Source organism: Pectinophora gossypiella, chromosome 5, assembly GCF_024362695.1.
Source record: "Pectinophora gossypiella chromosome 5, ilPecGoss1.1, whole genome shotgun sequence".
In the NCBI taxonomy this organism is placed as follows: domain Eukaryota; kingdom Metazoa; phylum Arthropoda; class Insecta; order Lepidoptera; family Gelechiidae; genus Pectinophora; species Pectinophora gossypiella.
In genome coordinates, this window is record NC_065408.1 from 13,865,282 (window position 1) to 13,876,763 (window position 11,482).

At 38.0% G+C, this 11,482-nt stretch overlaps 1 protein-coding gene across 4 annotated transcripts in view; it reads left to right on the forward strand.

Moving 5' to 3' along the window:
• The window catches only part of LOC126367129 (probable H/ACA ribonucleoprotein complex subunit 4), a 65,770-nt gene extending 55,521 nt beyond the window's left edge, over window positions 1-10,249 (forward strand). For 3 of the 4 annotated variants that reach the window (XM_050010542.1, XM_050010544.1, XM_050010541.1), the window contains exons 2-6: window positions 5,223-5,274; window positions 7,536-7,563; window positions 7,798-7,968; window positions 8,956-8,973; window positions 9,958-10,249. In XM_050010542.1, coding sequence (XP_049866499.1) covers window positions 5,227-5,274; window positions 7,536-7,563; window positions 7,798-7,968; window positions 8,956-8,973; window positions 9,958-9,965 — 273 coding nt within the window. In that variant the 5' untranslated portion in view covers window positions 5,223-5,226 and the 3' untranslated portion in view covers window positions 9,966-10,249. Of the gene's footprint in view, window positions 1-5,174; window positions 5,275-7,535; window positions 7,564-7,797; window positions 7,969-8,955; window positions 8,974-9,957 lie in introns of those variants that run through there. The other variant, XM_050010540.1, reaches the window with a different exon arrangement.
• The last annotated feature ends 1,233 nt before the right edge of the window (window positions 10,250-11,482 follow it).

The window sequence follows — 11,482 nt, forward strand, 5'->3', positions numbered from 1 at the left end:
TTCATGAAGATTCAGCTCAAATTGGACTCAGCTTATTGAGATAATGATGATGTCCAGACGTATTCGTCGACGGCGACACCCTTAGCTAGTGTTAGCCTGGGCTCTTGCATGGGCGCGGGCGTGACTAGCAAAACCAAATTTGGTTTTGCAAGTCCTGTTGCAAGAAACAATAGAGTCCCATACATAACATAAACAGCCTACATACGTCCCACTGCTGAGCACAGCCTCCCCTCAATCAACCGGAGTGGGTATGGAGCATACACCACGCTGCTCCACTGCGGGTTAGTGGAGGTGTTTGGGCTAGTAGCCCGTGACCAACGGCTTAGCGTGCCTCCCGAAGCACGGAATCACCTTTAGAGAGTCCCACTTGAGTTATAAGTGTACTAAAAATTCCACTTTCAGAATCATGAGCATAATTTATACTTAAGTACAATATAAAAACTATTGCACAAACACGAGAAAAATCACCTGTATACTTTGGTACATCGACCGGCGAGACTCCTATTTGTAAGAATATTTATCGAAAAGAAATATATTTTTAACAACAATTCTGTTTTCATAAAACATTTCAATATCTATTTAAGAACATTTGTTACGCCACTTACGTGTAACATTTCATTTTGTATTTTCTTGACTAAGTGGACAGGTCAATAACAAACAAGTCGCGATGTTCGAAGAAAACAATTTTAATCTACATTTGGTTAAAAGCGTATCCGAGAGATACTATATAATTGTTCAAAACATCAAACCATCCTTAATCTTTGTTGTGCCTAAGTGCTGTTTACGTCGTTAAGAGCAAAAATGTTGAACACTTCGAAAATAATTATTGTACTGGGCGTTGCTATTCTGGTGAGTTAACAAAATCTTTAACGGCCTCTGTAGTCCAGTGGTTGAGAGGTGAGCTCACATTCCGGAGGCCCCGGGTTCGAAGCCCGGTGCGGATATATCACAAAAATCACTTTCTGATCCCTAGTTTGGTTAGGACATTACAGGCTGATCACCTGATTGTCTGAAAGTAAGATGATCTGTGCTTCGGAAGGCACGTTAAGTCGGGGGTCCCGGTTACTACTTACTGATGTATGTGAGTAATCGTTACATGAGCCATGTCAGGGGCCTTTAGTGGCTCAATAATAACCCTGACACCAGGGTTGATGAGGTTGGTAATTCACCTCACAGCGCAAACGATTGAAGAACAAAATCTTTGATTTGAAATATATGATGTATTTTTTATTATTTCTGACGTAGCCACACCCCGGACACCCATTCTTACCGCCTAACGCGTAAGTGCGAGCGAGATAGACGATTTCCCTTACTCCTTACCGGCTTACGGCCATTTAAGACTAAAGTAAGACCCAGAGGGGGTGAGGTCGGCGCCCGATACGATCGGGTGCGGGACGGAGTTACCGTTCTATACGTAGTATTATTCCTTATTCTATGACAATGCATAAAGAAAATAAGTAAACTCGTTGATGTCTTTTACATGGCTTAGTATGATCTTTATTAATTTGTTTTTTTAAAGGTACTGGCGTTAGTAGCAGATAATGAAGGTAAAAATAACATTAAGTAAAAATGTTATAACAGTAAGTACAAATGACTTATTATGAGTTAAGTACTTACATAAATTTGCGTCGGTAATCCTCAATAGGGCAAGCAGAGCCATAAATGATCAGAAGACATCTTGCAGCCACTTTTTTTAAACGAATTCCCTGTGAAAAATAATATGATAGGTGGTGAATGGTCGACAGCCAACTACCTACTCATATACGTCACCTTATAGTGAAAATCAAATACCTACTTAAGCGTCCTTTTAAAAAATCATATTCGGTTAATAAACTTCACAATATACACACTAGTTTGATTGAAATTAATTGAAAGAAATCAAGGTGAAGTTGAAGAAAATCATATCAGAATGTGACGCCGAAAGGCTTACATTGTTTTCACTAAGTATAAAGATTTGGAGGTTACAAATTGCATTAAGTATCTCAAGATAAGTTAATAAGTGATTAGTGTTCATTTTACTTAAAATATTAATTAATGTTATTATATTTAAGTTTATGTGACTTAAGTTAATATTTCGTAATTACAGTAAATGCATCACCAGCACCAGCGCCTGAACCCAAACCCTGCGGCGGCGGAGACCAGCATAAGGAAAAACCACACAAGAAGCACGACCACAAACACCACGGGAAAGATAGCAAGAAAGAAAAGATTAAGAAACTACTCGATAGTCAGTATTAAAAGCTATTCAATCACGTATAAATATTAATTTTGTAATAAGAAAGATCCATTTGTCTAAGTCAAAACCTATAATGAAAATTGTGAAGTCATAAATGCAGTTACCGGCTCTTTGAGGCTGCAGTCTCCGGAAAATTGTACATTAAATTCCAGACCCTATTTCGCGAGCTTTCTTTACCGAATGTTTGCAACAGTAAAGTAGAGCAACTTCAGTTATAGTGACGTCAGCGGGGGTGCTCCCTGAGAGGGGTGAAAATATTCAAATTCTGAATTCTGCACCCGGAGACTGGGCCCTTAATTTCTTGTAGGTATGCACATAAGCAAGAGAAGTGTGTCAGGATCGAAGCAAATGGAATTCTATAGTCTCTGCTTACCCCGGTGGGAAATAGGCGTGAGTTTATGTATGTATGTATGTATGCACATAACATAAATAGCCTATATACGTCCCGCTGCTGGGCACAGGCCTCCCCTCAATCAACCGGAGGGGGTATGGAGCATACACCACGCTGCTCTACTGCGGGTTAGTAGAGGTGTTTGGGCTAGTAGCCCGTGACCAACGGCTTAACGTGCCTTCCGAAGCACGGAATCGTATTAGAGAGTCCCACTTGAGTTATAATAAGTGTAGTGGTAGGAGGGCTCCAATGCGGGTTGGTGGAGGTGTTTTTACGGCTAATAGCCGAGACCAACGGCTTAACGTGCCCGGTAGCACTGTTACGTGCATACTTAATAATAAAATATAACCAACTGGGCACCTCAGGCCTGTTTCTTAAAATTTATACCGGGTGAGAGCCCTTAGCGCTCCCCATTGACCGGCTAAATAGTTAATGCCATTTACTTACAGCAAATTTACAGTAAGTAAGTAAATCACAAGAAAAAACATCATCAAACCATACAGTCACATTCAACATCTGCATTTCTTTTAATAACAATCTTTCTTGTTTCAGAGAAGAAGAAGTTGCTTGGTAAGTAATAAAACTGAGGACGGCTGCCGCTGATGTGGATTACCACGAGTTGTCTCTTCTGTGTCAGTATTGTTAGTCTATGTTGTGTTTTATACAGGGTGTTAGTGACATCATCGTAACGAAAATTTTGAGGGAGGTTTAGAATGGCTGCTGTTAATGACTATGTTTTTCTTAATTATAACTACATTTTTTTGATTTTACCGAGGTAGGGATATAACAGAGTATCTAAACTGGGTAAAGAATTTTTGAATGTGTACTGTTATTGATAATAATATACTTAGCGTGTTTTGGCTCGTCGTGTTGTAGTTGGCCCGTCGTGGGTACTATCTATTGATATTGGACGTCCGCCACATGACTGTTACGACCAATATTTTGTATTTTATTATTATTTTTCTGTTTCTTTTACGTTTTTGTTAATAATTGTGATTTTGTGTACTTAATATTTTTTTTCCCCTACTGTGTTTGTATTGTTACTGTGGCGTCCTCTAATAATAAATACTTTCTTTCTTTCTTTTTTTTATATTACTTATATAAACTAATTAAAACGAAACATTACGTCAGGTGACCAAAAATTACCCACGATGAAGTTTAAAACACAGTTCTTTTATAGTTGTAGGCGAGTTTTCAACAGTTTAAAACGATTTGTTTGGGGTTTAAGCAACATTTTGTTTAAAACCTGTTGTTTTACATCTATAGTCACGTCAAAAACAAATATTAATTTTTATTATGTATATTTTCAGGTAAATCATAATGTGTTTGCCGTAGTAACAGACGATGCCAGATTTAACGACACTATGTTTATATTACGTACTTAATATACAAATTGACGCATTTGTTGTTTTTATTGTATTTGGTCTAATAGAAAACTTGGTGAAGCGTGTAGGTACTTTGTTCATCTTGCGATGGATGTACCTACCTACTACCACTTCTACTACCCCAATGAGAGACTTTCCATGCTACGTTCCTCAAAAATAATATAAGTAGACTAGCTTTTGCCCGCGACTTCGTCCGCGTGGAAAGATTTTCCCCCTAATTCCCGTTCCCGTGGGAATTTCGGGAATTCCTTTCTTAGTGTACCTGTACGGTATCTAAGCTACGTCCCATCTAAATTTCAAGTGCCTACGTTTAGCTGTTTAGGCTGTGCATTGATATGTCAGCCAGTCAGTTTCTCCTTTTATATATTTAGATGGCGCTGTAGGTACAGTCTTTTCTTCGTTTAACCTTCTAATTTTAAGGATAACAGACTTAGCTATGCATCTTTTATCTTTGTTTTTGGGTACAAATGATGACCCTAGCTCAGCGCCCGAAGCGGGGAGTTACCGTTCTTTATTCCGTTTCTTTGAGAGAGTGCCAGGTCTTGATTTGCCTTGGCTTACCTGGAAGTCTCTAAATAGACTTCGGACTCAGGTGGGTCGAAGTAAGGACAATTTGTTCAGGTGGGGTTTCTCGGATGGCTCGGACTTAAAGTGCAAGTGCGGCACTGTTCCCCAAACGATGGAACATCTTGCATCGTGTCCTGCGTGCCCGAACCTGCACGCAGGAGGATCTGATGAGCGCTGCGGATAGCGCCATACTTGTTGCCAAGTTTTGGGCCGATACTATTTAGTTTGCCATTGACACGATAAGAAGAGACCGTTCTATATGCAGACATTTATTCTTTATTCTGTCCGTAGCATGGTTTCCCTACATAAACCATCTGTTTCAACAATAGTCCTACTTATGCTGTATTTTTATAAATAAATGTAAGTAAATATCATTAAGTACATATTTAAATTTCGTACAAACAACACTATAATATATAATATATATGTACTTACTTACGAGTATATAATACTAACTAAATGTATTTGTTAGTCTATTCAAAACAAACTCGTCATCAATATCAAATAAGTTACCATATATTATGCGAACAAAGCACTCTTTCAACTAAAATTAAGCGTTAAATTAGCGTGAACTACATTTTCTATAAAACTCATGCGGATTTTTCATTTTGTCGTATCTGTCACTCGTTGAATATCTAATAAGAAACATGTTGAGTACTTCCAAATTGGTTATTGTACTAGGCATTACTGTTATGGTGAGTTTGATAAAGTCTATTATCCATACTTATCGTTCATCATAAGGGGGGTTAAAATGGCCACATCGAAGCATAGTATCTAAAAAAGCAATATTACAGACTCGTGAGTATGACGTTGTAGTGCGGGTTTGAATCCCGGGCCGTGTCAGCGACCTCACTGCTTCTATCCAGAGCCAAGTTATTGGGGTCCAAATGGAGATACCGCTTGTAAATGATACATTTACGGTTGGAGAGAATTGGTGAAAGAATTTCGGTATGGCTAGGTTACATTATTGGTTGGGGATTATAGTATTGTTTTGTGAAGTACCTAGCAAGGAATTACATACATACATACATAAACTCACGTCTATTTCCCACCGGGGTAAGCAGAGACTATGGAATTCCATTTGCTTCGACCCTAACACTTCTTTTGCTTCCTCAACATTCATCAATCGTCTCATACACGCATACCGGTTCAGAGATCTTTTATTTTAATAACTACTGTTAGGGTTCGTAATGTTTATTTTATTATTTAATTATTATTAGATTATATAACTTAATAACAGAAGGAATAAAGTCGTGAATCTGTGTCACAACTTTATTATTTTTAATTTGGAACTGGCATATTATTTCATTTGTTTTTATTTTGATTTCTTCTTTTTCGAACGGGAACGTTTTCCCGCCTTTTTAAAAGGCGGTGACGTGGAATTTTGTTCGGTTGCGGTAATCTGTTATGAAGAATTGGAGAGTTAACATTGTTTATAAAAATATAATATTATTCAAGAGAATTGCTGAATTGTTTAATTACGACGAGCACCTCCCCACCTGAGAGCAGTAGTATTATCACACTACTTACATACCTGGAGGGTTAAAAAGACCACATCGAAGCAATTCATGCTTAAATATTTTGACATGGCCCCGATTCCTGCAGACACCTCCTAATTTTACTTAAGTTATACCTGTCGTTTTCTTATCCGCCGAAAAGGATAGGGACGGATGATTGACAGCTCTTAATTTTAGGAAGAATGAGTAAATGAATGAATAACACGGACGAATCAAAATGGTATCTTGCTGGTATGCAAACCGTTTGACGTGTGCTGTCAACATAATTCTGGCGCGTTATTAGCCAATGTAAAATTTTTAGACGGTTGTTTTAGATTTGTTTTTAAAATTGACGTGTGTTCCATAAATTTTATGCTTGTCGATTACCCGTCCCTTTCTTTTTCGGCGGATAAGAAAATGGCAGATATAACTTAAAATTTAGATGGTGTTTACAGGAATTAGCACTATTGCGCATCTACTTTTATTTACGCAAATGTCAAATAGCGATGTGGCATTTTTAACCACCCAGGTGTGTAGTTATTAAAATACAAGATATGTGTTCAAGCTTTCACAATAAATTAAATTGAACCCGTTGATGTCTTACATGAGCACAAACTGGACAGTCCGTACAAAAATTTCCTTCGTACCGTGTGCCGTCTAACACGTAAGACTGCGTTTTCATTTACGCGGAGCGGTGCGGAGATTAGCAGGAATCGACCAATCACAGTGAGGTAAAGAGTGACAGAGCGTCTTCGTTTTTCACTCTCTCGAACGCTGTGATTGGTCGATTCCTGCACATCTCCGCTCCTCTCCGCCCAGCTCCGCGTCAATGGAAACGCAGACTTAGTACCTTACTCCTTAGCGGTATGTAAGACCCAGAGGTGAGGTCAGCACCCGATACGAATTGGTGCGGGACGGAGAGTTTTCGTTCATACTTAGGTAGTATTATTCTTTAGTCTATCCGGTATTCGTAATTTAAAAATTTACAGGGTGTTAGTGACATCGTAACGAATACTGAGGGGAATTATTCAGACCATGATATTTTTTTGTTTTTTTTTTTAAATATTTTCAATTCTATTCTCAAATTCCACTTGATATTAACTCAGAATAATGAGCTGAATCATCCCCCTCGGGGAACAAATACAGGCTGTAGCCTGTACAAGTACATACTTACAAGTAGCCACACCAGTAGACAGGGTGTTAGTGACATCGTAACTAATACTGAGGGGGATGATTCAGACCATGATTCTGAGCTGACAACAAGTGGATTTTCCTGTCGGAAAATTCATGGAAATTTTAGTGTTTTTTTTAAATCATTTTCCGTTGCATACTTTTGCGACAGAAAATTTCACTTGATATCAATTCAGAATCATGGCCTGAATCATCCCTCAGTTTTCGTTACGTTGTCACTAACACCCTGTATAGGCATGAGTAAATTTCTATTATTTTTAATTTTACAGGTATTGGCGTTAGTGGCAGATAATGAAGGTATTAGGTTTATTTTAATTAATTTGAATGTTTTATTATGTAAATTATGGATCATTGTAATCTGAAATAAAGCATTTATTTTTTATTTTTTTATTGACATTGTTCTTATATCAATAATTAGTGTTCCTCCACCAATCTATAAGTACTAAGTACCTAGAGTAGAGTGATAGAGTGAGTGAGTTTATGTATGTATGTAAGTTTAATTATGCATAATAAATTTCGAACCTTTTCCAGTAAATGCACTGCCCGCTCCTGTACCGAAGCCCTGCGGACAGTGGCATAAAGAAAAACCAAAGGAAAAACCAGATAAGGACGAAAAAAAAGATAAACCTAAGGACGACAAAAAAGATAAACTTAAGGACGCCAAAAAAGATAAGAAAGAGAAGAAAAAAGAATTGCTTAAACGTTAGTACTTAACACGTGTTCATTTTTTGTTCATTTTTTTTTAAATAATTTTGACTAAAATGACAGCTGCCACAACAAATATTGGTGCTAATTCCTGTACACGCCATCTCATTTTATTTTTTTAGTTCATCATCATCATCATCAGCCCATTAACGTCCCCACTGCTGGGGCACGGGCCTTCCCTATGGATGGATAGGGAGATCGGGCCTTAAACCATCACGCGGGCCCAGTGCGGATTGATGGTTATTAACGACTGCTAATGCAGCCGGGACCAACGGCTTAGCGTGCCTTCCGAAGCACGGAGGAGCTCGAGATGAAAACTTTTTTTTGCGGTCACCCATCCTATGACCGGCCTTTGCGAAAGTTGCTTTACTTCAACAATCGCAGACCGAGCGCGTTTACCGCTGCGCCATCGAGCTCCTTTTTTAGTTACACCTGTCATTTTCTAATCCGCCGAAAAGGAAAGGGACGGATAATTGACAACTGTTAATTTTAAAAAGAATGAAGGAATGAATGAGAAACCTGGGCGAATCAAAAATCTGTCGGCTTAATTCTGTCGGGTTATTGGCCGATGTAAAATTTTCAAAATACAAAATTAAAAGAAAAATATATTTGCTCATAAAAAATGGTATAATAAAGGTTTTACAATAAATGTGAGAATCTCATGTTTTGCCGCAATTTGGCATGCAAAAATTATATATTTTTAGAGGGTTGTTTTATATTTCGGCTTAAAATTGATTGTGTGTTGTGTTTCATAAATTTTATGCCTGTCGATTTCCCGTCCCTTTCTTTTTCAGTGAATAAGAAAATTACAGGTATTAACTTAAAATAAAATTAGATGGTATGAAATAGGAATTAGCACAATTAAGTTATGAAATAGTCATACTTATTTGCATTCGAAAGAATTATTTAACATATTTTATTATAAATCATTTTTCAATGTACCTATTTCATGTTTACTATACAAATAATAATTCCTTGTTTCAGTTCTGAAAGATTTCTTCGGTAAGTAGTAAACTTCTTATCCATATTTTTATGGTCAAAGATAAACAAGGAAGAAGTTCGTTCAGTTTGTCCGTTTTGAGTTTTGGGGAGTCTGCCTCTGTGGTCTAGTGGTTAGAGAGAGTCTCGCAATCTGGAGGTCCCGGGTTCGATTCCCGTTAGGGACATATCACCACAAACTCTTTGTGATCTAATTTGGTTGGGACATTCCAGAATCATCAACCTGATTGTCCGAGAGTAAGATGATCCGTAATTTCGAATCGAAGGGCATGTTAAGCCGGTCATGGCTACTATTTAAGTCATTATGTAGTCATTACATGAGCCATTTCAGGGGCGTTTGGTGGCTCAATAGTAAATCTGACCCCAGGGGACCTCTGAATCGTATTTACGAGCCCAACGTTCAACCACAGACACGAGTCTTCTTCTAACCAACCCACATGGGGTTGTGAGGTGGATAACCAACCTCATCAAATCAACCCTGGTGTCAGGGTTATTATTGAGCCGCCAAAGGCCCCTGACATGGCTCATGTAACGACTACATACTTGGTCAAAATAAAGAGAAGCTATATAGGTAATAATTAATATAATTCTGTACACATCTGGGGGGTTAAAATGGCCACATCGAAGCAATTCATCTAGCAAAGCAATATTGCAATTTGACATTTGCGAATAAGTATAAAATATGTGCGCAATGCAAACAAATATCAAATAGCAAATATGTCTTTGATTAATTGCTTAGATGTGGTCACGTTGAACTCCCCCTGTAAGTAGTCACGTTGAACGGCTTAACATGCGGGGGTTTTAAAGGCCACATCAAAGCAATTCACCTAAAAAAGCATTATACATAATTTGTTTGCATTGCGCACTTACTTTTATATGCGCAAATGTCAAATTGCAATATTGCTTTTGTAAATGAATTGCTTCGATGTGACTTTTTTGACCAACCTGATGACTCGAGATATTGTTTGACGATGAGTATTTTTACAGATATGTAATGACAACTCCCTACTGAAGAATCACACTGGTGGAGCTGCGACATGAAGATATTATATTTTGGTACATTTTGTATGTAATAAACTGTATTATTGTATAGTTAATGAGGGATTTTCCATTCGACGTTTCCCAAAAACACGATAGATGGCGTTGTTAAGTTTTTTTTCGTTTAATCTTCTAATTTCATGGATAACAGACATAATTATGCATATTTTATCTTTGTTTTTGGGTATAAATGATGACCCTTTATATTACACCAAGGTACAATTACAAGTTCCACCCATTATACAGGGTGTTAGTAACATCGTAACGAATACTCAGGGGGATGATTCAGACCATGATTCTGAGTTAATATCAAGTGGAATTTTTCGTCGCAAAATTCATGGTTTTTTTTTATTATTTTTTTAAATTATTTTCAATTCTATACTTTTGCGAAGGAAAATTCTACTTGATATTAACTCAGAATAATCAGCTGAATCATCCCCCTCAGTATTCGTTACGATGTCACTTACACCCCACACAAGTACATACGGTAGCCATACAAGTAGGTATGGGTGTTAGTGACACCGTAACGAATACTGAGGGGGATGGTTCAGACCATGATTCTGAGTTGATATCAAGTGGAATTTTCAGTCTGAATATTCCTGAAAATTTTTGTGTTTTTTTTAATTATTTTCAATTCCATACTTTTGCGACGGAAAATTCCACTTGATATCATCTCAGAATCATGGCCTCAATCACCCCTCAAAGTTTTTGTTACGATGTCACTAACACCCTGTATATGTATTCTGATCAAAATCAAAATAAGGAGAAGCGATATAGGTATCAACATCATTCTATACATACATAAATATAAACTGCCTATATACGTCCCACTGCTGGGCACAGGCCTCCCCTCAATCAACCGGAAGGGGTACGGAGCATACTTCACCACGCTGCTCCACTGCGGGTTGGTGGAGGTGTTTTTACGGCTAATAGCCGGGATCAACGGCTTAACGTGCCCTCCGAAGCACGGCATCATCTTACTTTTTCGGACGATCAGGTGATTCAAGCCTGAAAAGTTACTAAACAAAGGACAGTCTCACAGAGTGATTTCGACAATGTCCCCATCGAGAATCGAACCCGGACTTCCAGATCGTGAGCCTAACGCTCTAACCACTAGACCACGGAGGCTGTTAATTCTATAATGTAATGTGATCCAAACATCAAGCAACAATTAGTTTTATATATGCTTCTGCCATTACATTACATTTTTGAATAATTATGTACCCCAGCAATGATAAAATAGGTAATTACCTAACACGTTAAAATTGAACAACGCCATCTATCGTGTGTTTGGGGACCGTTGGAAAGTCCCTCAATGCTAAATAGAGCGTATGAGTAGTCAGAATGCCTTGTACAAACGCTAACTAACAGAAATAAAGCTTATTACAAAAACAAACACTTCAGGATAATGATACCGACCCGCCAGCGTGGTCGACGATTTCCCTCATTCAGCGCTTATCGCTATCGGTTCACT